A 27,712-nucleotide genomic window follows, 5' to 3' on the forward strand; every position below is an offset into this window, starting at 1 on the left:
TTTATGCAGTAGCTCACGACTAATGCCAGTAGCTCACGAAGTAAAGTTTTTGCTCACAAGACTCCATAACTCAAAGGGATTATTGCTTACAACATAAGGTTTCCTCACAAGAAAAACATTCCTAACACAAAGTTCACAAAAAGATCCTAATAAGATTCAAATAATAAGGAAATTTTTATGTTCAGTTATATTCACAGAAGGCCCGTCCACACTGGCCGGTGTCCCATGTTTCATTGCCTTTTTCACGACTGCTGGCTTTAAATGGAACCAATAATTTCTCTTGCTTTCGCCCTAGGCATAAACTCGTATCTTCTACAAATGGTTAGGTTGTTTGGTTGTTGGCGGATCTGACTTGCCATGGAGGGGTTTCATTGAGGCTCCAAGCATCCATACTGTCTCTCCAGGTTTTGATACTCTTGTGTAAACAGCTATATTGTTCCAAATTTTGTAAGGCCGAGAGTCCATCTCCAGAGATCTTCCACACAGAACTGCCATTTAGGCTTTAGGTGGTTCCTGAGCAGGTATATGCCACTTAGGGTTGTTCCTGTCGCAATTAGGAAGAGCCCCCCGTTGATTAACTGGAAGAAGAAAAGCAAACCGTGTAATGTAATAGCTCTCAATCCAAACGCTAAAAACACTGCAACAGGTGAAAAAAATGCAGTTTGCAATAGGTTTATCTGTGCATACTCAGGACTTACATCTTCCCAACTATACAGTTGGGTATTTAAGACTCTGAATGCTTCTGAAGACATATTTAGAACTCAGAAGTATAGCTATTTGTGATAATTTATAGCAAAGATACACCATGCTTTACAAACAAAGAGGTCACGGAACAAAGTAGAATCTTCTATTCCCAGCTTTCCTTGAAAAACGAAAAGTAAATATCTAGCCCTTTTTATTACATAGTTCTATGAGGAAAGGCAATAGGGAAAGTTCCCCATATTTCTCCACAAGATAAAGAGAGCCCAAAATTAAAACTTATCACACGCCTATTTCGGAAAGATCCCTTTGAAATTCCTCTGACCTTATTCTGCCATTTCCACCTTTGCACAGCTTCATGGTAGCGGATTCTGGAGAATGTGACCTGCATCAGGTTACAAAATCATGCAAATGAGCATGGAAGAAACCAAAATAAACATAAAAGTGCCACCATATCGTGGTGCCTTACCATTGTGTAGAGAGGGATAAAGGTGGAGGGCAGGACGGCGTGAAGGAAGTTGTCCACATACTTCCGGAATATGAACCACTTTGAATTAACGTGGGAACGCATCTGAAACAACCAAGACAGGCTTTATATCTGATGACGTTTCTCATTGCGTTTGTCATCACCAGAATCATATCTTACCTCTATGTAATTGTACATGGCTAAATCAGAAATGGCATGGTCATCTGGAACTCTCAGCCTGGAGAACTCAGGGAGGCAGATACCTGAGGCAGAAATTGGACCTGTTACAAGTTACCAGGCCTCAGATTCAGCAGGAGCTCACAGGAGCACAGCTCCTAAACCTTTCTGCGGCTCCCCCTCTTCCTCCCCACCTACCTTGTCCATTGACTAGTAGGTACAGCTACATAACAATCCCTGGATTAGGAGAGCAGGCAGCCAGCCAGCCACCAAGAGCTTTGCCACACTTCCAGCAGCCCTCATTAACCCCTGGAGAAGCCCACACCACCCTTTCTCCACTTCTTATGTGATTTTGGGCAGAGGGTGGCTTGCTGGCCTTTTGACAGTGGGGGAGGGGCAGCCAAGGAGAGCCCCAGGTGAGCGAAGCCTGCTTGGGCTGGCTGGATCTCTAGCCAGCCCAAGCAGGCCTCGCTTGCCCAGGGCTCTCCTTTCTGGTATCAGGTTGCCTTTGGCTGGGTGGTGGTGGTGGCGGCATATGCTAATGAGTTATCCTAATGAGCTCCACCACCTATTTTTCTACAAAATGAGCCCTGCAGGTTACACACAGGTAAACTTTGGAGTGCCCTTTACCTGTACCTTTTCCTGACAAGGTTCTTCCATATTCTCATTTCCCTGGTTTGCATGCCCTTATTGTTTCAGAGGGTTTTTTTTTTTTACCATCTTCCCCTCCTCTGCCACAAATGAGGCAGGCACTTCACATCGAATCCTCCTCATCAAGCCCAATTTAGAGGTAGCGTGCTTGAAAACTGGGGAGGGACTTGCCCATCTCTCTGCTGCACTCTACGAGCCTTATCACTCGTTACATAATCCACTAGTTTTATGTCAGCTTGTTTCCCTTCCCGTAAAACAGCTGGAGAGAAGAGAGGAGTCAAATTCTACCCCACACCTATGGGCCCATAGGATAGGATTGAGAGATAGGGCTGCAGCAACCGGGGGGGGGGGGGACAAGCCTTGCCTAGGGTGCCAAACAGTCTAGGTCTGGCCCTGCAGAAGTGAGCGGAGTAAAAACTTTTTTATGTTGACCTGTAAAACGAGGGAGCAAGCCTTCTCAGTAATGGCCCCCCGATGGTGGAATCAACTTCCAGAGGTGGTGCGAGCCCTGCGGGACCTTAATCAGTTCCGCAGGGCTTGCAAAACCACCCTCTTTCAGCTCGCTTTCAAGATAGAACCCGGCTAAACTGACTTCTAGCCATCTTATATATGACTGTGAATTGTAGCACCTTAATTATTAACATATAACAGCTGTTTTATCTAATTTTTATCTTAATTTATAACGGTAACTTAATTGCATTTTAATTTGTCTTATTGTATTGATTGTATTTTATTGAAATCATGGTTGTTCCATGTCTGTGAGCCGCCCTGAGCCTGCCTTTGGCAGGGGAGGGCGGGATACAAAAATAAATTTACCTTACCTTACCTAAAAAAAAAAGTAAAAGGTAAAGGAAAGGTCCCCTGTGCAAGCACCAGTCGTTTCCAACTCTGGATGACATTGCTTTCACAATGTTTTCATGGCAGACATTTACGAGTGGTTTGCCATTGCCTTCCCCAGTCATCTACACTTTTCCCCCAGCAAACTGGGGACTCATTTTACTGACCTTGGAAGGATGGAAGGCTGAGTCAACCTCGAGCCGGCTACCTGAACCTGAATACCAGTTTAATGTTGCACCAGCCGCAATGGCCTGTTCCTCACTCTCTCAGTGCCAGACTTGATGTTTGGGTTTTTAACAAGCTGGGGCTGGGTTGCATCTACATACACAGCAGCAGCGGGAAATGGCTTTTAAAAAATAAAGGAGTGCCCGAACGAGGTTTGAAGGGTGGCCGCAGGAGAAGAAGGACTCCTGCTTCCCTCCCCCACCCCCCGCCGGCCATTTTCTCACGCCAAAACAGCACTGGGGAGAATTATTTCCCTGTTTTTGCTGCTCCAAATGAAATCTTCTCTGGCACATGGAGCAGCAAACACTGAAAAATAACTCCCCCCAGCCCCAGCACTGTTTGGACACGGGAAAACGCCTTGAGTGGGGAAGCACGAGCCTTATCTCCTCTTTCTCCCTCTCAGCAGCATTATTGCCTTTATTTTTTAAAAGCCATTCCTGGCAGCTGCTGTGTGGCTGCAGGGAACTCAAGTTGCCTGAACATTGTTGTTTGGTCCTCAATCTACAGAGGCAACTGCTCATACGAGCAGAAGTTTTAATAAGTGATCCTGAGCAGGGCCGGCCGTAGGGCACACGGCGCCCCAGGCAGACTCACCACTCGCTGCCCCCTTCCGTGGCGACACCCTGCGGCAGCATGCCCCACCAGCAACAGAATGGGCGGAGGAAGAGGCAGGCAGGGAAGCGACGGGGAAGAGGTGGGCAGGCAAGCGATGAAGGAGGGGAAGGCAGATGGGTTGTCAGACAGAAGAAGGGGCGAGTGAAGGGAGGAGAAGAAGAAGGCATGCAGGTGACAGAGGAGGCTAAGTAGGGATTTGTCAAGGGCAGGGGTGGCCAAACTTGCTTAATATAAGAGCCACTTAGAATAAATGCCAGATGTTTGAGAGCCGCAAGGGAGAGAGGGAGGGAAGGAAGGAAAATAGATGGGAGAGGGAGAGGTGGAAAGAAAGCAACTTTAACTTTAAATGCATTTTCCAAGCCACCAGCTGGATTGGCTTGGACAAGTGATTTAAAGAGACAAATGCCTTCTCCAAGCTGGCTGACAGGGCAGTGGGGGCTTAGAGAGCCACACGGTATGTGTGAAAGATCCACGTGTGGCTCCGGAGCCACAGTTTGACCACCCCAGTCTAGGGCATGGGGAGGGGGGAGGGTCAAATTCGGCACCCCTGCCCTGCTGGCGCCTTAGGCAAATGCCTAATTTGCCTGGTGGGCAGGCCGGCCCTGATCCCAAGGAAGGGTCATCGTTGCCATCTTTCCTCCCACGGACGTATACTCACTGAGATTATTTTGAAACTGGTCCATTAACTCATCAAAAACTAGACAGTCTTCAAATCCCTGTAAAGAAAGGAAAACCACTAGCTTTAGGTATTAACTTGTAATTCATGAAACAGCAGAAGCGCATGGAAAGTAATTAACTCCCTTCCATCAAGTAAATCTCAACCTAAATCATGTGTGAAATAGTCATTCAAATTGTGTTTCCAGCGTTGGGGAAACTTTCAAAGTTCCCTTGCCAGTTTAAAGTCCCCTTGCTGCTTATAACTTTTTATGCTGTTATACAATTCTAATACTTATGGTATAAATCAAAGCTATTTATCTTTAAAACATACAAAAAGTGAAAAGCAAAAAGACAGACAAGAGGGAGAAACTGACTGGTTGATTTTAAAAATATTAAAAACAAGCATAAAGAGGGAAGATAAATATGCACTTTTTATCCGTAATACTAACTTATTTGCTTTCAACACAAGATAAAAACATAAGCACATTACTTTATCTATATCGATAGAAACAGATTCCAAAGTTAGAAATCAAGAGCAGATCTTTGAAATTATAAAATACCTATATTATCTACATTATTATAACTTGTCCAGCTCCCTTGCCAGTTTCAAGTTCCCTTGCCAGCCTAGGATGCCAGCTAGTCTAGGGTTGGCCCTGCTCAGAAGAGACGCAAATGCTTAGGAACCGCAAAGTTCTTCTCACTCACAGCATTCATGCCTTGTCCGTAGAAAGGGACAACCGCATGTGCAGCATCCCCCATCAGCACACAGCAAGAGTCTGTGTGGTACGTCGAACACTTCACAGATACCATGGCTTGGGCGGGAAGCAAAAAATAATCGCGCATCAATGCTTCCCTGGAATTAAGAAGAAAATAGCACACTGCTGATCAGATACAAAAATTATACAAAGATAAACAGAGAGGTGCTTTATAGTAGATTTGCAGATACTGTATTCTGACCCACAAGCCATAGGGCTGCTACAATTTTATTGCTCTCTTAAGGACAGGTGTCCCGCCCAGCCCGGGCTGGGACTGCGCGGGGGGGGGGGGGGGCCGTACTCGCCAGCCGTTCCTCCTTCCCCCGGGGGAGCTCCCTGCACTGCCGCAAGCCTAGGCTTCCCAACCCCCCCGCCCTGGCGGGGGACTCCAGAATTTATAGCCTCCTCCCCCGGTCTCCAAAAGTCCAGAAGCGGGGGGAGGGGGGGAACTTCATGCCACTCTCCGGAGAGAGCCTGCCTGATTCCCTGCACCCACCGAAGGCTCGGCACTGGAGTCCAGTCCTCACCCAGGCATGCTAAGCAAGAGCCGAAAAAGAAGGGAAGGGAGGGTGTGTGTGTGTGTGTCCTGTCCTGTTAGTAAAGAAGATTTGTAGAGGTGGTTGGTGTGTAAATAAACATTCCTTCCAGGCACAGAGAGAGGGAGATCTAGCAAACATTTTCTCGTCACACAAACCTGCTCTGTGCCTTCACTGCAGAACAGAAAGGCATGAGGTGTTCTTGATGAGATTTTGAATGATGCATGAACTGATAAACTGCCTTGCCCTCAACCTGTCAGCAGCAACTTCTGCAGAACTTTGCAGTAGAATACTTATTGAGAACTTTTGGGGTTGTTTTGCCTTTAAGAAGAAAAGCCTCTCTTCCAGAACAGGAAGTGCAGGCAAGGAGTAGTCTTCTGACGCTGTTTTGCTCTGGGACTAAGGTGCTTTCTAAAGCTTGATTTTAAATGATTTAAGGTATCGGTTTAGAGTGCTTAAGTTTTCGTTTTATGTGCTTCTCAGCCGGGCTGGGCTAAGCGCAGTCCCAGCCTTGTGTTCTTGTGGAGACTGTTTATTTTTTCATTGTCTTATCTGATTTATTGCCTCCTCTGCTTTTATTGCCTTTGGCTACCCCATGTTCAGCTTAACTTTGGTATATGCTGGCCCGGGTGTCTGGAACATTCTGAAGAAATTTGTCTTAATTTTTAAAACCTTGCTAAAACTTTGAACCCAGTGACACCTTTAAGACCAACAAAGTTTAATTCAAGGTATATTTTTTCATATGCAAGCATATTTATTCAACTGATTTGCAGATTACAGAAGTCATTTTCACTTGAGAAAATGGGTGTTAAAACTAACCTATTTTTATTTGCTAGCATTGTTTTGCTGAGTTAATTATCCTGCTCTCCTTCCCCCCCCCCCTTAAGATATAGCAGGTTTTTTATCACAACAAACACACCAAACAAACCAATCCTATAACGACTGGGGGGAGGGATTTTCCAGGTAAAGATCAGATAGTTTGACAGGAATTGTATTTTTTGTGAAAAGGAAGCAATATAGTTTATTGCATTATGAATATGTTGGTTCTAGATGACTTTTAAACATATTTTTGAGCAATGTTTCCTCTAAGCTGAGTTAGTGTGAGCTAGTTCAGTTTTTAGTCTCCAGCTCACACATTTTGGTCTTAGCTCAGGAAAAATGGCCCCACATGAAACTAATTTATGCAGGAGCTCATGACTTCAATGCCAATAGCTCACAAAGTAGATTTTTTGCTCACATGACCCCACAGCTTAGAGGGAACATTGCTTCTGAGTCTCAGGTGTTCTAAATGCAGTACTGCAGATATTGTTTTGATATTGTGTTCTTTTCTAATCCCACTAAATGAAAAGATGAATAACTGATACTTGAAAGTATTTCCTGGAATTATGGCATATCTCCAGATTACAAAGTCAATTTCTGCTGGAGAAAATGGATGCTTTGGAGGGTGGACTTTGGGAGCATTGTAATCCACTGAGTTCCGTGTCCTCCCCAGGCTCCACCTCCAAGTCTCCAGGAATACCCCAACCTGGAGCTGGCAACCCTACTCCTGCCTCTGGTCAGTGACAGGTCCTGGCAATCCTAGAGCTATTCTATTACATGATGGTAACCAGAGCTGCTTATTAGGATTTTTGGTAGGGGTGATATATGCAAACCTCCACTCCCAATTGCTAGACATAGAGGAGGACATAATATGCTCTAGTGTGCATATAAGAATTTTCTCTGGTGTGAATTATCTTAAGCTTCCAAATTGCCAAGTTCCTGAAGCATAAAGAGCTACAAATTCTTTTTTGTGGCAAAGGGAATGCAACTGAGAAATACCTGACCACAGAATTACCAGAGGTATGATAGAGCTACTTAGGCTTGTAATTGTGTTTGACCTGAGAAGACAGCAGTAACTAAGTCTTACTAGGTTGGGAGTGGCTTCCACTGTTTTAAGAGGAAAGCCCATATCTGTTTTGAATTAAGTGACATTATTTAGCAAGCTTTCATCCAAATTTGTCAATTAGAATCTTATCATTTGAATTGAGTCTAGCACTAAAGTCTCTCTCCCCCCCCCCCCTTTAGAATCAGGTGTGCTGGAGTATCTTATAAAAGTTCTTCAATAAAAAATTCAGATTAATTACAGCACCTTGCTATATCTGATCATTTTTGCTGGGGAGGGATATATACATTTAGTATTAGAAGAGACCCCATTTTGAAGTGTAGGAGGATAGCCATTGCCCATGGGTTTGAATTTTTTAGATGGACACATTCAATTTAAGTGATGTAGAAATTAGGATTCCTAAACCCCCATGAAGGGTTTTAGAGGTGGGGTTTGATGCAGTGTGCTGGAAGTGATATAGAGGAGTGAAGTTCAGGAAGTGACATCACTTGACCTTTGACTTGGAAGTGATGTCACTTCCTTGCTCCTGGCTCCACCCCCAAAGTCTCCTGGCTCCACCCCCAAAGTCCCCAGATATTTCTTAAATTGGACTTGGCAACCCTACGCAAGCCCCTACAGCCACCCCTTTTCCTACCTGGGATGCCAAAGCCCCAGCAACGCCCCCAACAGTACCCTGCAGCCAGAGCGCTCGTCTGCAGGCTCAGGGAGCATGGCCGGAGTGGAGTGTCGGAGGCAGCCGAGGCCGGGAGGCTAGGATGGGGCCCAGTGACGGACGAGGGAGTAGGGTTGCCAAGTCCAATTCAAGAAATATCTGGGGACTTTGGGGGTGGAGCCAGGAGACATTGGGGTGGAGCCAAGATCAAGGCTGTGACAAGCATAATTGAACTCCAAAGGGAGTTCTGGCCTTCACATTTAAAGGGACAGCACACCTTTTCAGTTCCTTCCTTCCATAAGAAATAATGAAGGATAGGGGCACCTTCTTTTGAGGCTCATAGAATTGGACGCCCTGGTCCAATCTTTTTGAAACTTGGGGGGGTATTTTGTGGAGAGGCACTAGATGCTATACTGAAAATTTGGTGCCTCTAGCCCAAAAAACACCCCCCCCCCAGAGCCCCAGATACCCGCGGATCAATTCTCCATGATTTTCTATGGAAATAAATCTCCACAGGGAATAATAGAGTTCCCAGCAGACATTTCCCTCCCCTCCCCCCGCTTTCTGATGACCCTGAAGCGGGGGGAGGGTCTCCAAACCAGGGGATTCTCTGCCCCCACCTAGGGATTGGCAACCCTTCGAGGGAGGGGCACGACACGCTGCAGGAGCTCGGAAAGACCCAGACGCTCCCGAGAAGCCAAGCCTCGGAATGCCTCTCCTGGGCGTCCGGGGTTTTGAATGGGGGTGCAGCCAGAAGGGGGTGGGACCAGGGAGGAGGGAGAGATTAGGAGCAGCATAAAAGGGAGGGAGGCCTGAGGTTGGGGAGGAAGCTGGCAAGTGCACAGTGGGGCTGTCTCCTGAGAGAGAGAAAGGAGTCCACGCACAGCCAGAGGGGAATGGGGGCCTGAGGTGACGTAACCTGGTTCCCACCCCTGATTCTGAGACCTCTGGGGGGCACTCGCACCAGGCCCAAGAGGGGCAGTCCTGTCAAGGGGGGCGACGGCCACACCTGGAGACCGCGAGGGGCACCCAGAGTACAACACAGGGTTTGTTTTGAGCAGGAACACAAAGGAACGCAGTTCCAGCTGGCTTGGCATCAGGGGGTGTGGCCTAATATGAAAATGATTTCCTGTTGGGTTTTTTCTACGAAAAAGAATCCCCTTTATGAAACAATGGTGATGTCAGGGGTGTGGCCTAATATGCAAATGAGTGCCTGCTGGACTTTTTCTACCAAAAAAGCCCTGCTTAAGGAGAAAACAAATGCTCAGCAACTAGGAATCTGCAGACACTGACAGATTTCAAGCACACTACCTCTAGATTGGGCTTGATGAAGAGGATACAATGCAGGGTGCTCGTCTTGTTTGTGTCAGGGAAGGGGAAGAGAGCCAGTTTGGTGTAGTGGTTAAGTGGCCGAACTCTTATCTGGGAGAACTGCATTTGATTCCCCAGGTTTGTGACCGCTCTAAGACGCTGAGATTCAGAGTACAGGCCAGGATATAAATCCAATATCTTCTCCTCCTCCTCCTCCAAAATCCCCAGGAATTTTCCATCCAAGAGTCGGCAACTAATTCCAAGAATGTAAACATAAAAATAAAACTTACTTTCCTATTAGGGGAATGGAATCTGGAAAGAACATTTTGAAGAAATCCAGCACTTGGCCTCCCATTGTGAGCTTTTCAAAATCTTCAAAAGGCATGAAGAGAGTGCATGTGAATGACTTATCCTATGGATTAAAAAAAAAGGTTGATCTTAAAGGTTCTGCTGGACTCAAGCTTTGTTCTTAGCCCTGTAAGAAAAGCCCTGTAAGCTCTTGGAGCATTGGCCTAATCAGGGGTGTGTGGTCTAATATGCAAAAGAGTTCCTGCTACAAAAAAAGCACTGGTTAGTACTGTAGTCAAGACCACATTACACCAATACTAAGGCATCTGTACTATTCTGTTTGTTTTTGGCCAACTTTAACATGCTGGGTTTGGCATATAAAGACCTACCTGGGCTGGACTTAGTTTATCTCAGAGCCTGTCTCCTTCTTCTCCTATTCAAACCCTTATGACCTGAGGCCAATTGGAAAGGCCCTGCTTAAAGTTTCATTTTGCAGAGATGTCACGACCTGAGTTTGAATCCAGCGGAAGCTGGTTCAGGTAGCCGGTTCCAGGTTGACTCAGCCTTCCATCCTTCCGAGGTCAGTAAAATGAGTACCCAGCTTGCTGGGGGGAAAGTGTAATGGCAGGGGAAGGCAGCGGCAAAAAAAAAAAAGGTAGTCCTCTGTGCAAGCACCAGTTGTTTCTGACTCTGGGGTGATGTTGCTTTCACAACATTTTCACGGCAGACTTTTTGCGGGGTGGTTTGCCATTCCCTTCCGTGAAAACCGTTGTGAAAGCAGCGTCACCCCAGAGTCAAAAACGACTGGTGCTTGCACAGGGGACCTTTCCTTTCCTTTCACGTGGTACAACACTTTCTGTTTGGCTGCTCCAGTGCTCTGAGACATCCTGTTTGCCCCATCTTTAGGCAACTCATCAAGAAGTGAACGCTTTCTAATTTCTGGTGGTGTTTTGAATGTCTTCATACCTTCCTGTCTTTATATCTCCGTTATCTAGTTTAAACTTGAATAGAAATCTTTTTTTGAAAGAACATTATTATTGTTGTTGCTGTTGTTAGGGCTTTTTTTTTTAAAGCAGGAACGCAGTTCTGGCTGGCTTGGTATCAGGGGTTATGGCCTAATATGTAAATGAATTCCCGCTGGGCTTTTTCTACAGAAAAGCCCCGTGTAAAACAAAAAAGCCCCGTGTAATATGCAAATGAGTTCCTGCTGGACTTTTTCTACCAAAAAGCCATCATTCATTTTATTTATTTATTATTATTATTATTATTATTATTATTATTATTATTAAAATTTATGAATTGCCTCATGAATGGCTCTAGGAGATGTACAACAATAAAATACAAGTAATCATCAATAAAATCAGTTAACTTAAAAACAAATTTCAACCACAAATGTTATAACTTGCTGCCAATCTGCTTTCTAGATTCTGTATCGGGGAAAGGGGTGCCAGCCCGGCCACCATCGCTGTCCTCAAGCAAAAGCCTGGTGGAACAACTCTGCTTTACAGCTCGTGCAGAACTGTAAAAGATGCTGCAGGGCCCTGGTGTCAAAATCGTAAAAAAAATCTACCAATTCAGCACAGTCATAAAATAAACTCTCTGGCCTATCTTGAAATTATCACCAAATTTCACATTCTGCATTCCAGTGAAAAGACATTGTTAACGAGGCATTACTCTTGTCCATACCAAGTTGGGCAATGCAATCATCATGAATGTGTTCCTGGGCCAGATGTGAAGAAAATTCGGTTTCATTGCAAACTGAACGGAGAGACAAAAGAAATAGGTTAGAAGGGAAATTACAAAGGTAATATATGTAAGGAAGTCAAGTCTGTCGATCCGTTAATTGGAAGCAGAAGAAAGCAGAGACTGTTGAGGGAAGCTGTTACCATAACTTACTTCTCCGTTCTTTGGGGGAATTGTCAATTCCATGTATCCATGAGGAATGTACTCTTGGCTGTAATTGAAACGTGCCTGCCTCATGAACTGCTTCCTAACTGTGGAAAATGCTCCATCACAACCTACAATTAGGTCACAAGTGACCTTTTTTGATTGTAGGTCTGACCTAAAAAAAGATAGATAGAAATATCATTGGCTTACTTATTTGGATGCTTGAAGCAGCATCTGGACGAACACTTCTCAGGAATGCTTTAGGGCCTGGCTGATCCTGAATCGAGCAGGGAATTGAACTTGTGGAACTTTATGGCAATATTCTATTATTCTATCCTGACTCTCCAGTACCAATAAGGAAAATTACCTTCTTTCAGTGAATATTACTTGTTTTCACAATTGTCTGAACTTGAATTTGCAGGGACCTTCTTTTGTGAAAGCATATTTTAATTAATTAATCATTTTAAATTAATGCTTACTGTTCCTATTTGGACTACATTCTACCAACTTCCACCAACTTTCCTGGTTTGGACTTTATTCTACCAACATCCCCCAACTTTATTCTACCAACATCCCCCAACATTCCTGGTTTGGACTTTATTCTACCAACATCTGGTTAACGTACAAAATCCATACTGAAGAATACTCAGGGGGATTTGAGGAAGCCTCATTTTCTTTTTAAAAATTAAACAGCAATTTTAAAGGTCAGATATGACCCCCTAAATACCAACATTCCTCGTAGACCTCTGAAATAGGGGTTTTAATACAATATAAACTAATCTGATGTATATACTAATAAACAATATAAATAAATTATACAATGTAAATAAAGCACTGATACAATCTATGCTAAGGGCCAAACAGAGGGACACCAGGGGAACCATTTGGCCCGGCCCTCAGCCTTAGGGTTGCCAGCCTCTGGGGGGGCGTTCCAGAGTTCTTCTGGAATTACTATTGATCTCCAAACAATATAGAACAGTTCCCCTGGAGGAAATAACAGCTTTGGAGGCCAGATTCTATGGCATCACAATCCTGATAAGCTCTCTCTCCAGGCTCTGGTCCCAGATCTCCAGCAATTACCTAAGACAGGGTTGGCAATCCTACTTTTTAAGTGCATCATACATATTTTTCTTATTTTTAATATTGTTAGGGGCCTCAAAAGCTGGAAGTGGTCCAAGCCTCTCTGGGCATCTGAGGGGTTCTGTCTTATGCTGTTAATAGGAATTGGATGATGTGTCCACTAATCCATTATAAATTTAGAATACTTTAACACAGAGCTTTTTTTTTGGTAGAAAAAGCCCTGCATGAATTCATTTGCATATTAGGCCACTCCTCCTGACATCACCATTGTTTCGCACAGAACTTTTTTTGTAGAAGAAGCCCAGCAGGAACTCATTTGCATATTAGGCCACACACACCCAGACATCACCATTGATTTGTGCAGAGCTTTTTTTGTAGAAAAAGCCCTGCATGAGCATATTTGCATATTAGGCCACACCTCCTGACATCACCATTGTTTTGCACAGAGCCTTGTTGTAAAAAAGCCCTGCATGAACTCATTTGCATATTAGGCCACACCCCTGACACCAAGCCAGCCATAACAGCTGCTTTAATGTCTCCTTTTTTGAAAGCACAACAATCCCCAAGTTTACTTATTTTTAACATTTCTTAACATCAGAACCCATGCCTCAGCTTGAGAGCCGAGGTCCAGAACCAGGACTTTCCACTTTATTTTGAAGAGATTACGCCATATCTGCTGAAGTGTATTGACGCTACTAAAGATATATAGTGTGGCTCAATACAAAGAGTTTTGTTATCAGCAGAATAAAAAGCTACTTCTTGGTGATTAAACCATTAGCAAGAGAAGACCTTCTTCTGCTTGTAGAAGAAGAAGAAGATGAAAATATTGGATTTATATCCCGCCTTCCACTCAGAGTGGCTCACAATCTCCTTTATCTTCCTCTCCCACAACAGACACCCTGTGAGGTGGGTGGGGCTGAGAGGACTCTCACAGCAGCTGCCCTTTCAAGGACAACCTCTGCCAGAGCTATGGCTGACCCAAGGCCATTCCAGCAGGTGCAAATGGAGGAGTGGGGAAGCAAACCTGGTTCTCCCAGATAAGAGTCCGCGCACTTAACCACTACACCAAACTGGCTCTCTTGTAGTCTCCTCCACTTTGCCAATTCCTACCGAAAAAGCAAATGAGATCCCAGAATAATTGCAGAATGCTCAGGCTCACTGGGCAAAACCAGCTGGTTTATTTGTTTGGATTCTGATTAATCATTAGAGCGCTCAGGAGGGCCCGTGTTATCCGTTACCCTGCAAAGGTCAACGTCCTCGACTCTAAATCGCAGCGCAGCAGTTTGTGTTCAAAGTACAATTTAGCATTGGGGAATTTCTCCGCAGCTGTAGAAAGGAGGGGGGAAATAAGTATGTTACATTAACACGAATATTCAGGCAAACATCGCTGCTTCATCAAATTACAATTTTCCCTTGAGATCTGTACAGTAATTTCTCAGGCAAAGTGTTTGCAATCTTGTCAAAAACATAACCCGTACTACCAGTCTATCAAAACGTACTGGATGCAGTTGAGTTGCTGCTATTACCGTTCTTTATGAGATGCTATGTGTCAGTGATTTGGTCAGCTTCATATGCCATGCAACTATACCAACACCAAGGTCAGGGCTCATTTTGTAGCAGGAGCTCCTTTGCATATTAGGCCACACACCTCTGATGTAGCCAATCCTCCTGGAGCTTACAGGAGGCCCTGTACTAAGAGCACTGTAAGCTCGTGGAGGATGGGCTACATTGAGGGTGTGGCCTAATATGCAAAAGAGCTCCTGCTACAGCAGGGTTGGGCAAAATGGTGATATGCACCCCCCCTTTTCCCCCCTCCCCATAGATATGCAGTTTTCTCCTACTCATTTAACTTTACAAGCTTATTTAGGGTCACATTCTCAGCAGGTGCAACCACAACAAGAATATGGCAGCCTTTGACACTGCTGCTACTCTTTCTTCTCACAACAGGAATAGAATCTTACATATTTTATCACAATTAGCCTAAAGACAGAAGAAATACTTTAAGTTGAGGTTAGGGCTACCAATCCCCAGGTGGGGGCAGGGGATCCCCTGGTTTAGAGGCCCTCCCTCCGCGTCAGGGCCATCAGAAAGGGGGGGAGGGAAATGCCTGCTGGGCACTCCATTATTCCCTATGGAGACAGATTCCCATAGGGTGTAATGGAGAATTGATCTGCTGGTCTGGTACACTGTGGAGTCCGTTTTCTGAGGTAGAGGCACCAAATTTGCAGCATAGCATTCAGTGCCTCTCCTCAGAATACCCTCCAAGTTTCAAAACGATTGGACCAGGGGGTCCAATTCTATGAGCCCCCAAAGAAGGTGCTCCCATCCTTCATTATTTCCAATAGAGGGAAGGCATTTAAAAGGTATGCAGTCCCTTTAAATGTGATGGCCAGAACTCCCTTTGGAGTTCAATTATGCTTGTCGCAACCTTGCTCCTGGCTCCACCCCCAAAGTCAAGATATTTCTTGAATTGGACTTGGCAACCCTAGTTGTGCCCTGAACTGCACAGCCCAGATTAGACTGATCTCATAATATCTTGGAAATGAAGCAGTTTCGATTTAGGTTAATACTAACGACATCCAGGGTCCTGATGCAAAGGCAGGCAATGGCCAACTACCTCTGAACAAGCTGTCTTGCCTTGAAAACCCTATGGGGTTGCTATAAGTCAGATACAATTTGATGGCTCTGTGTACCACCAAGCTGAGGTAGAAATGGTTTGGAAGTATACTCACTGCATTTGGCAGCAACAACCGCCCCGCCCCACCCCCCACCCCAAAAAAACCCCACTCTGCCACACCTAAAATGTCGCAACTGTCTTCCCTTTAATTTCAAACAATAAATAGCACTGCTACCAAATTTGGTCATGGCGCGTCACCTTTATTTTACTGAAGCCGGAGTCTAAAACATTAGATTCAAAGCTGACAAAATGAAAAGGACCGATAATAGAAACAGTCACACTTACCGGTTAGCAGTTCCTTGTTTAAATCTGCTCTATCGACAGAGAGAATGTACTAAAAGGAAAAATACATACCGAGGATATTTTGGTGTGTGTTTTAAGTGTGAATAAACAATCCAGTGAAGTCAGACTTGTTCTCTAAATTCTCAAGCGCCCCATTGACAGGAGCTCACTGTGAAGCAGGTGCCGGCCTGCAGTCTACCTAATGGGGACTTTTCCTGTAAATTCAAGGGCCATTTCACCCCTGCACACCATCCTATGGGGAAATGCATATCACGTAATTCATATGGGTCCCTGCCAGGGTTTTTCTTGCAGCATGAACTCCTTTGTCTATTAGGCCACACACCCCTGATGTAGCCAATCCTCCAAGAGCTTACAGTAGGCCTTGTAAGAAGAGCCCTGTAAGCTCTTGGAGGATTGGCTATATCGGGGCATGGCCTAATATGCAAAGGAGTTCCTGCTACCAAAAAAGCCCTGGTACACTGAAGTTCTCTCCATATACTCTGCTCATCATAATGACAGCCTGCTAGCTATCTACCTAAGAAGAGCTGGACATAATATGTGAAAAGCTAAAGGTTATATTAACCAACAGTCCAAATCCCAGATACCTGGCTCTTTGTTCCGTAAGGGATTGAATACTGTTTTCCCGAAAGTGTGTGAATCCTCCTTGCTCTCATTGGAATGCCTTTACGCACTATCTGAAATCCAAAAGGCAGAAAGGGTAAACGTTTCTTAACGATATATAACATTTCTTAACCACATATAGAACCCAAGCCTCACCTACTATAGAGCGTCCTTCTAACCACATACTTAACAAGACATACAGAAAAAGAAAAATCCTGAGGTGTTTGGAATTCTCCTTTGACCCTGGAGTCAAAATTAGTCATATATACTGAGGCAGAAACATCTGCAGACAAAAGTGTAAGGGGAAATAACACAGGCTCAAGATGCCCAGGGCGTTGGGTACAAGATGGCCCTGGAGGGTGTCCATGTATAGCTGAGTTTTTGTGCCATCAGACACATTCATTGGGGTTGAGCCACTCAGGGGTGTCAAACATGTGGCCCGGGGGCTGAATCAGGCCCCCGGAAGGCTCCTATCAGGCCCCCAAGCAACTGGCTGTCATCTGCTTCCTTCTCCCTACCTCTTGCTTCCTTCTGCATAATAGCTTGCTTTGTAAGGCTTGCTCGATCACACAGGAGCTACAAAGCAAAACCTCTATTTTATCTATTGACTGAGGCTCCTCCATTGGGGAGGAAGGGGGGAAGCTTGTTTTTCCAGGCTCTCTCAATCACACAGCAGAGCTGCTGAGCCAAACCTCTTTCCCTGAGGAAGAAAGGAAAGAGACAGAGCTTCCTTTGCCCAGTTCCATGGATTGCATGGGAGAAATACAAAGAAAGCACCTTTAAGACCAACAAATACTAACATTTTAAACATATTTTAAGGTGGTTTTTAAAAATTGTTTTATAAAGTTTATATCTCTGCTACCTAAACTTAAATAAGGTACACTTAAATAAGGCCCAGCTCATCAAGGTCTCATTTATGTCAGATCTGGCCCTCATGAGTTTGACACCCCTGCATTAGCTGTTTCAGGCAGCAATTTTACTCATTGTAGTAAATCCCTTCCTTGAATTTTGGAACTGGAGATTCAGAGTGCTGTAGTGGCCAGAGTGCCTGAGTAGGCTGTAGGAGGGAAAGAAAGAAAGAAAGAAAGAAAGAAAGAAAGAAAGAAAGAAAGAAAGAAAGAAAGAAAGAAAGAAAGAAAGAAAGAAAGAAAGAAAGAAAGAAAGAAAGAAAGAAAGAAAGAAAGAAAGAGGAGGAGGAGACTGGATTCATATCCTGCCCTTCACGCAGAGTCTCAGCAGGGTTTACAATCTCTTTCTCTTCCCCTCCCCACAATAGACAGCCTGTGAGATAGGTGGGGCTGAGAGAGCTTTTTCCAGAACTGCAAGAGAACAGCTCTGAGAGAACTGTGACTGACTCTCGGTCATACCAGCAGGTGCATGTGAAGGAGTGGGAAATCAAACCCAGTTCTTCCAGAACTGGGCACTTAACCACTACTCCAAACTGGCTCTCCATGAATCCTTGTTCCGCCATGAAGCTCACTGGGAGAGGCAGAAAGAGAAGTCAGTTGGCTTGGCTTGGAGAAGTAGGGTTGCCAAGTCCCCAACGTTGTCCAGCGGGGGACCAGAAGTGACATCATCATGCCAGCTATGCTGCTTGTGGCCGCTCTAGGCGTTTTCAGGAAAACTCTATTGTTTTCCCAGGTGCTGTAGCCATTTGGGAGGGAAAACAAATGGCTCGAGCGTCCGTGGAAACAATAGAGTTTTCCTGTAAATGCCTAGAGTGGCTACCACGCACGTCGTCAGCGTGATGATGTCACTTCCAGGCGACGTCATCACGCCGAAGGCGTCGGGGGAGGTTCCCCCTGCTTGGCAGCCCTATGGAGAAGTGATTTAAAGAGAGAAATGCCTTCTCTAAGCTGGCTGAGGGTGGTGAGGGCTTTGAGACCCACACAATATGTGTGGAAGAGCCACACGTGGCCACCCCTGTTCTAGGGAGTAAACCTAGGAAACTTTTGCTTGTACAACCTGTGCTCTGCCTCTGAACTATGGCCTCTCTCAATTAAAAATCAAAAACGTTGAATCTGGGAGGAATTCCATAAACTGTATAGCATAATCTTCTGCTAGGTATTTAAAACAGTGCTGTAAAATACCTGTCCATGTTTTTCTAAGGAAGAGATTAAATAACTTCCAAAATATAAAAATAAAAAGCTTTGCTTGAACTGCCCTTGTCCTCAGTACAAAAGTATCATGATGCTGTTGGCTTAGAATACTTGTTTTATCCCTACATGCTTAGAAATACAATAGTATTCAAACTACATCAGCAAGAAAACTATTTCAAGCCAATGGTAACCTCACCTGATCTTCCATTCCAACAGCCTTGAGGGCTTGCCTTCCCCTGTGAGACAAAGCCAAATTAATGCTCCTGCCACGAGCCAGACTGGAAACACGAATATCTGAAATACAATGAAGGTGCTATGCTACATCCCTTTTTGCCACTGAAATATCTACTTTACACATTCTTCTAAAAGCAAAACTGAAATAGTGGTTCTTCCACATATCACTTTATACAGAGCTGTATTTCCTCTAAGAATGCTGCCTGCCAGAAATACCCACAATAATTGAGGAACATCAACATTCTCCTGTCAGACCCTGCTCACTCATTCCTACGTGCCATACAACAGCATCCTGTAATAATTTCCCCTTTCTAGGTTCAGAACATTCTGTGAGGACCAATTAGAGGAGATGTTTTGAACCCCCTCCCCAAAAAGAACAAAGCAAGGGTCTCGTTCCTAAATAAAAAGTGGTGAGTTGGACCATCCAAAACTAGGATTGCCAAGAACAGGAACATGGAGGCAGGCAACGGTGTCACAAGTGTGCTGATGTCAATTCTGGGGGGAAACCATAGAGTTCCCAGCAATTCCTAGAGCTACTACCATAGTTTCTGGGGTTGTTTCTATGGAAATTATGTCATCACACTCACAATGCTGGTGAATTTTTTTTTAATTCCCTACCATGGCTTGGAGTGGTGGCAAGCAACAGGAGTTTGGTACAGGGCATCCTTCAGCCCAACCAGGACGTCGCAGCCCTACCTCACACAACCATTGCTTCAGCCATTTTCCTGTCATGTCTCTCAGTATTAGAATGGGGCTGGAGGAAAATAATGTGCTAATGACAGGCTACAGGATGAAAAGGTTCTATTCTGTTACCTATTTTAATATTACCATTTGATACTGCCTCTTAAGTTTGTGAGGTAGAAACATGAACAAATATGGCTGCCTTGAAGCTATAATGAGAGCACCTCTGTAACAACATAAGTCTAGAGACCCTAGAGTAGGTATTTCAAATTGTTTGAATGGTTTAGGAAGGTGCTTTTATAAAAGGAACAGGACTCTAATCTATGCAACTATGGCATATATATATATATATATATATACATATATACATATTGCATATTTTATGTATTATCCTATTCTCACTGCATTGTTTTTGTAATTCCATTCTCTGCAGTGTTTGATGCATCATGTCTGATACTTCTTTTGCATTGATTCTAATGTTGTAATGTTCCCTGAGTGCCAAGTTGCTGGCTGTTTGTAAGTAATTGACCAGCAACTTGGTGTCTAGTTTCTGAGCACTGGTTCCAGGTTTGAATTACTATTTGCGGCTATGGCCGCTTAAGAGAACTGCTACCTTGGATGCTGACATGCATTTTGAATGTATTGAGTTGCAGTTCCAGAAAGAGTAATTTTTGTCAGAAGAAGAGTTGCCATTAAAACATGACTTTACTGGAATCGTGTCATAATACTACTAATTCTGGAGTTATGAACTTTGGCACCTTGGCAAAATATGAACTTTTGGGTCTGTGTTAGTCAGTGGGTCAGGCTTTTTTGTATGAGTCGATGTATATAAATTGATTTTGTACATCATTTTTGTTATCTAATGTATGTTCATAAAGACGTATCAGCAATTGCTTGACTCTATGATATAAATGCTTACTTAGAAGTACATTTAAGCAGCCTTATTGTTGTGATATTTGTGGTTCCTTAGCAGGGTTACCTCTCAGTCTGCAATTTTCCATTGCTAGTCCCCTTTTTGTTTTGCCCACCTGGGGATTGGCAACCCTCCCTCTCTCACTCTCTCTCACACACACACACACACTTACTGGGTCTGGTTACTTGCTCTAAAAACGAAAGCAAAACAAACTGAAGCTGCTGCTGACCCTTCCCCATGAAGTGCTTCCTGTTTCCTGCTCAACTTTAAAGGCACACAAACAACAGAAACACACATTTTAAAACAGGATCTGTTTGCAGGTTTCTAAACCTGTGGGAGCTCTAGAGGTACATGGTGGCTGTGGAGGCGGGGCTTCTCCTGCTGGCCAGCTGGCTGGGGGCGGGGGGGGGGAGCCTGTAAAACCGAGAGATCCCCTTCTGGGACCTGGGGATTGGGAAGCCTAATCAGGACCAAAAGCTAGATGGTACAGGACCAAAAGCTAGTCTCACCCTGGAGGTGAGTCATGTGGAAGTGGGGGAAGGAGGTTAGAGCCAGTACTGGGCAGCCATCTGGACATATAGGATAAAATGGAGGCAAGGAGAATGATGTATTATATTTGGCATCCCCACTGAGGAAGAGGTGGAGCATAAGGCCTTTTTTGTAGCAGGAACTCCTTTGCATATTAGGCCACACACCCCTGATGCAACCAATCCTCCAAGAGCTTACAGGGCCTACTGTAAGCTCTAGTAGGATTAGTTACGTCTAGGGGTCCCAAATCCCCCGGTAGGCCTGGAGACTCCCGATTTGGAGCCTCCTCCCCCCGCTGGCCATAAAAGGGAAAGCGGGGGGAGGGGAGGGGGGAGAACGGCAGCCCTTCCCACCCAGCCCCGATCGCAGCAGCCAGAGCTCTTCCGTTTTCTCAGGCTGCTTCCTGCCCCCAGTCAGCTGGCCGGTGAAGGGAGGGGAGCCCAGCCACGCCCCCAAAGGACCATGTGCCTTTGCACCTCCAGAGGTGAGTGAGTTCTGTCTCCTGCATCAGATTTCCCAGAAAGGGGGGGGGGGGCGGGGGGGAGGGGGGTGGAGAGGGAAACGTCTTCTCATAGGGTATAATGGGGAATTGATCTGGAGGTTTCGGGGGCTCTGGGGGAGCTGTTTTTTGAGGTAGAGGCACCAAATTTTCAATATAGTATCTAGTGCCTCTCCCCAAAGTATCCCCCAAATTTCAAAACGATTGGACCAGGGGGTCCAATTCTATGAGCCCCAAAAGAAGGTGCCCTTATCCTTCATTATTTCCTATGGAAGGAAGACATTTAAAAAGGTGTGCTGTCCCTTTAAATGTGATGGCCAGAACTCTCTTGGAGTTCAATTATGCTTGTCACACTCTTGTTCCTGGCTCCGCCCCAATGTCTCCTGGCTCCACCCCCAAAGTCTCCTGGCTCCACCCCCAAAGTCCCCAGATATTTCTTGAATTGGACTTGGCAACCCTAGTTACGTCAGGTATGTGTGGCCCAATGTGCAAAGGACTTCCTCCTACAAAAAAAAGCCCTGGCCTGGAGCATAAATTATGTACATAAATAAATAGGATTTTAATTTATATTCTAAGACAGCAAACATTACAAAGATAATGTACCTTGCCTGGCTTCATAAATTTCCACAGGGAACCCCTTTCTTGCAAAGAAACAACCATTTAAAGCACCCACCTGCAACAAAAAGATCAGAATTATTTATTATAACTTTATTATATGTAAGCTGCCCTGAGCCTCCTTCGGCGGGGAGGGCGGGATATACATTAAAATTATTATTATTATTATTAACTTGTTGAGAGATTTTTAAACAGCCTCTCTCTGAAGGACTCAGCAGCTAGCAATAATTGCTACAAACAGTGCCCACTGTAAAATAGGCTTCCCAATCCCTAGGTCCCAGCAGGGGATCCCCTGGTTTTACAGGCTTCCCCCCTCCCCCAGCCAGCTGGCCGGTGGGGGAAGCCCCACCCCCACAGCCATTACGCACCTTCATGAATGATTTCCATAGGGAATGATGAGGAATTGATCTGCAGGTATCGGGGGCTCTGGGAGGGCTGTTTTTTGAGGTAGAGGCGCCAAATTTTCAGTATAGCATCTAGTGCCTCTCACCAAAATACCTCCCAAGTTTCAAAAGGATTGGACCAGGGGGTCCAATTCTATGAGCCCCAAAATAAGGTGCCCCTATCCTTCATTATTTTCTATGGAAGGAAGGCATTTTAAAAGGTGTGCGGTCCCTTTAAATGTGATGGCCAGAACTCCCTTTGGAGTTCAATTCTGCTTGTCACACCCTTGCTCCTGGCTCCACCCCCAAAGTCTCCAGATATTTCTTGAATTGGACTTGGCGACCCTACTGTAAAACACATAACCCAGTAAATGTTATCAAAGGCCCACTGGCATTATTGGCTTTTCTGTTGCCTCGTATAGATTGAAAGCACACCCTATGCCCACATCTCTTGGGAACTGCACCTTGCAGGGTAAGATTTGGTAGTGGTGGATTATCCCATCAAGGCTAGACTGAATCAAGGGAATTTAAATAGGACTGCCAAGTTCTTGGGCCAGGCGGGGATTCTTCCACCCTGGAGGTTCCTAACCCACTGGCCCACACTGGGCCACTGGGGGGGGATCCTCCCCTGACATCACCTGACATCGCCAGCATGATGACGTCACTTGGAAGCAATGTCATCATGCTGGCGATGTCATGTGCCGGTCGCTCTAGGAACGTCTGGGAAAACTCTATGGTTTCCCTGGACGCTCTAGCAATTTGGGAGGAAAACTCTATGGTAGCATTACATAGCTAAGAGCTTACAGAACTATTTTTATAGGGCCTACTGTAAGCTCCAGGAGGATTGGCTACATCAGGGGTTTGTGGCAAAGGAGTAATATGCAAAAGTTCCTGCTACAAAAAAAGTTCAGATGGCAGCCATTTTGTGGTTGGCTCTGCCTCCTGTGGCAGCCATTTTGTGGCTTCCCCCACGTGTGGTTTAAGAATTCCAAAGATGCCCACATGCTGAAAAAGGTCAGAGACCCCTGATTAAAATCAAAATGTCTACATGTAAGTCAGACATTAATTTAGTAAATTTAGATATTATATAATGAGGGAGTATGTAATCTGATTTTATTGGCTGTTTTAAAGTGAGTCACTTCTATTCTTCTGAATGTTCTACTTCTAACTGATGTCTTTTGTCAACCGATTGAGAGGCTGCAGTCTGTTAGATACTACCAACATGCTTTCTAAGTAAAAGTATGATTCGTTGTTATTATGAAGTTTAAACTACACAGGGTCGCCTCTGTATTTTTAATGAACCAGCAGGTATCCATCCAGGCAATGTGGGCTACTGTGACTGCAGATGGTTGGGAGAGCTTGCAAGTAGGGTTCTCAGGTCCTGCCTTTTCCCTGGGAGGGGACTTTGGGAGGCATTCCAAGAGGGGAAGGGGGTGTCCCCAATGTGATGACATCACAGCGTCGATGACATCATCTCATTGGGGACCAGCGCCCTGCATGTAGGCTTCCCAATCTCCAGGTCCCAGCGGGGGATCCCACGGTTTTACAGGCTTCCTCCCGCCCCCAGCCGGCTGGCTGGCGGAGGGAAGCCCCACCCCCACAGTCACCATGTACCTCTAGAGCTCCAGCAGGTTTAGAAACCTGCAAACAGGTCCGTTTTTAAAATGTGTGCCTTTAAAGTTCAGCAGGAAGCAGGAAACAGGAAGCGTTTCATGGGGAAGGGTCAGCAGTAGTTTCGTCAGAGCGCAGACCCTCCGTTTGTTTTGCTTTCGTTTTCAGAGCAAGTAAAGTTGTGGAGGAACCAGACCCAGTAAGTGTGTGTGTGTGTGAGTGAAAGAGAGAGAGAGAGAGGGAGGGGCAGGGGATTCTGTGGTTTGGAAGCCCTCCCCCACACTTTAGAAAGCAGGGGTGGGGAGGGAAATGTCTACTAGGCACTCTATTATTCCATATGGAGAACGATTCCCATAGGGAATAATGGGGAATTGATCCGCAGGTATCTGGTGCTCTGGGGGGGGGGATGTTCTTTGAGGTAGAGGCACCAAATTTGCAGCATAGCATCTGATCCCTTTCCTCAAAACACCCTCCAAGTTTCAAAAGGATTGGACCCGGGGGGGCAATTCTATGAGCCCCCAAAGAAGGTGCCCCTATCCTTCATTATTTCTAATGGAGGGAAGGCATTGAAAAGGTGTGCAGTCCCTTTCAATGTGATGGCCAGAACTGCCTTTGGAGTTCAATTGTCCTTGTTCCAACCTTGCTCATGACTCTGCCCCCAATATCTCCTGGCCCCACCCCCAAAGTCTCCTGGCTCCACCTCCAAAGTCCCCAGATATTTCTTGAATTGGACTTGGCAACCCTACCTGCATGACTGAGCTCCAAGCAGAGAATTAACCTCTGGAGTTCAGGCACACCCTCCCCACCCACCCCGCTTCTTGCAGGCAGCATTTAAAGGGACCCTTTAAATGCTGTTGGGAAGAAGTGAGGGCCACAAGTGCCTAAATTCCAATCAGCGAATCCATCTCTTGGAATTCAGGCAGGCAGGCAGCCAGCAGCCTCGCCTCTCCTTTCCATCCTGCAAGATTTATAGGGCCCTCCTGCTGATCGGCAGGCCACGTGCTCTCACCAATCAGATGGAAGATCCTTTGAATCTCACAGGAGGTGAAGGAGAGGGTTGGTTGCCTGTGGTTGCTCTTGGGGGCAGGGCTTCCCCCACCGGCTAGCTGGCCGACAGTAGGCAGTAACGCCCAAAACTGGGAGATCCCCCACCTGGGGTCATCCCTGTTTGCAAATGGACACGGTGAAAGTGCCTGATAATGGGTATACAAGGTCCCCATACCATCTGCAAATATGAATGCGGCCCTGTATGTAGTGATTTAAAACTGAGCAGAGCTTTTAGTCAACCTGAGATAGCCCAGTATGTATAACTCAATGGCTTGGAATGGATCTAGGGTTGCCAAGTCCAATTTAAGAAATATCTGGGGACTTTGGGGGGTGGAGCCAGGAGACTTTTGAAACTTGGGGGATATTTTGGGGAGAGGCACTAGATGCTGTACCGAAAATTTGGTGCTTTTACCTAAAAAAACAACCCCCCCCCCCCAAAGCCCCAGATACCTGCGGATCAAATCTCTATTATTTTCTATGGGAATAAATCTCCATAGGGAATAACAGAGTTCCCAGCAGACATTTCCCTCCCCCCCCCCCGCTTTCTGACAACCCTGAAGTGGGGGGAGGGCCTCCAAACCGGGGGATCCCCTGCCCCCACCTGGGGATTGGCAACCCTAAATGGATCTGCCCAAAGGTGTCCACTAATGGACAGCATCAGTGTTCCCACTGAGCTGAGTGTGAGCTAGCTCAGTTTCTTTTAGCCTCTGGCTCACACATTTTTGTCTTAGCTCAGGAAAAATGGCCCCAGAGCAAACTGGTTTATGCCGTAGCTCACAACTCCAATGCCAATAGCTCACAGAATTTTTGCTCACAAGGCTCCACAGCTTAGAGAGAGTATTGGACAGCATACATGTCTGCAGAATGTGTCTCCCTTTCCCCCCAACAGCAGGGCACAATGCCCCTTGAAATGCTGGTTTTTTTTGGGGGGGGGGAAACATCCCAATAACCGAATGAAGGGCGAGTTGGAGGATTGCCACAGGAGAGGGGTAATCAGTAAAAATCCCCACCACCGCTTGCATGGAAATTTTAACATGGTTCCAAGCCAATATTTTAACTATTTATGTAAATTACAAATATTTCGTGAGATTTCATGACTCCCGCTTCCACCCTGCAAATAATCTCAGCCAGAAGCAATAGCACTGATAATACGTTCCCAATGAACTGAAAAATCAATGTTATTATTTGACTGGTAGAATAGGCAGAATCTTCGGGACTGCCTCTCCCCTTGTGAACCCCCCTGGGCTCTGAGGTTTGCTACTCAACAGCTTCTCATAGTCCCTGGTCCTAAGGACGCCCAGCTGGCTTCAACAAGGGCCAGGGCCTTTTCGGTCTGGGCCCCTACCTGGTGGAATGAGCTCCCGCAGAAGATCTGGGTCCTGCGGGACTTATCAAGGTTTCACGGGGCTTGTAGGACCGCCAGGCTTTGAATTCATCCAGTGGGCGTCTTTTGAAAGTCATCACTTCCCCCAGCATTTCACCATTATGGTGTTATGTTATGCTGTTAGCTATCAGCCTATATCTGTAAGCTTGTTTACTGTGCTGCTCCTGTTTTGTAATGTCTGTTTTTATAATATTATTTTAACTCTGTTGTTTTATTGTTGTAAGCCGCCCTGAGCCCGCTTACGGGATATAAATCTAAAAATTAAATTAAATAATAAAGCATTTATAATGGAGGCACTGAACTGCTTGCAGGTCAGTTGATTCATGAAAAACAATAGTCGAGTCTCTAGGTCAAAGGTGAAGTGGAAGAAAGACAGTATGTACATTCGATGTAATAAATGTATGTGTAACCCTGAGTACACTGGGAGGGGGGGGTCACTAACGATTTGGGGTATTCCATATAAGGGGCAGAAAGGTGCAATTTTTCCAGATTGATTGGAAGGTCTGAAGCTGTGAGTAGTTTACCTCAGCTAGATTTCCATACGTAGTTTCTATAAAACTATTAATTAATATTCTAGGGCTACAAGAAAATCTTGAAAAGAAAGAACAGACAACACACCAACACAGAGTAGAGCTGCAAACTGACTCATCTTCAAGGGACTGACTTGATAGAAGTGAGAACCAACTGGTCTGTTTGAGCACAACAGGCCTGAACAGGCTAATAATATGCCAATTATTGTTATACTTACTGAATCGTCATTCTATATGTCTTATGAACAAAAGAAAGAAGAAATCTGAAGTTTGTTTATTGTTATTCTCATAAACCTAAGCCTCACAAGGTGGGATCACACTATCAAAGACATGAACTCCCTTAGTTCTTTCATTGAAAAAAATTATTTGAGATCCCTCTTTGAATTAAATAGAAGTTATAAATAAAAAGGGGGAAAAAACCCCTGACTTGACATCAGATGAGATGCCTAGTTACAACACAGTATTTCATTATGTAGTTTGTACAGAGTTTGACACTGAAGGCACAACTGAAATTTTACAACCAAACTAGAGACAGTTATTCCAGTTTTACTCCCAGTAATCTAACTAAGGTTTGGGTTTGAAAACCAGCATGGTTTGGGTTTGAAAGGTTTGCGTTTGAAAACCCATGGACTGTCAGACAGGGTAATGATTACAAGAGAACAAAATACTCGTTCCTTACCAAACCTCCTCCGATAATGGCTACCTTTTTCTTCAACGTATCAGGAGGGTCCATTATTTGAGTCTCTCTTAAACCTTTGTTACCGTCTGCCTCCAGGAAGAGAGAACATAAATCTTCAGTCCCTTTAACCTTAACTAATACGGGATTGTTGCAGAGGGGTGGAGAAGGAGCAGTCCACTCAGTATCTGACTTCAGGGGTCGGTGTAAATAA

The 27,712-nt window shown here is 45.2% G+C and overlaps 1 protein-coding gene across 2 annotated transcripts; it reads right to left on the bottom strand.

Annotated features, from left to right (window-relative positions):
- KMO (kynurenine 3-monooxygenase) lies at nt 1–27,675 on the bottom strand. 2 transcript variants are annotated; one of them, XM_060231517.1, is made up of 15 exons: nt 27,502–27,675; nt 21,856–21,925; nt 18,594–18,691; nt 16,283–16,372; nt 15,681–15,729; nt 13,957–14,044; nt 11,648–11,813; nt 11,438–11,509; nt 9,754–9,875; nt 5,033–5,180; nt 4,329–4,386; nt 1,346–1,428; nt 1,169–1,270; nt 1,025–1,084; nt 1–578 (listed from the first exon to the last, which is right to left on the bottom strand). In XM_060231517.1, the coding sequence occupies exons 1-15, from the start codon at nt 27,553–27,555 to the stop codon at nt 429–431; spliced, it is 1,410 nt and encodes a 469-aa protein (XP_060087500.1). In that variant the 5' UTR covers nt 27,556–27,675; the 3' UTR covers nt 1–428. The 2 variants fall into 2 exon arrangements, with proteins under 2 accessions (XP_060087500.1, XP_060087509.1); XM_060231526.1 differs by having other exon boundaries at nt 9,754–9,824; nt 11,426–11,509.
- Nucleotides 27,676–27,712: the final 37 nt, after the last annotated feature.

This window comes from Heteronotia binoei, chromosome 1 (genome assembly GCF_032191835.1).
Source record: "Heteronotia binoei isolate CCM8104 ecotype False Entrance Well chromosome 1, APGP_CSIRO_Hbin_v1, whole genome shotgun sequence".
In the NCBI taxonomy this organism is placed as follows: domain Eukaryota; kingdom Metazoa; phylum Chordata; class Lepidosauria; order Squamata; family Gekkonidae; genus Heteronotia; species Heteronotia binoei.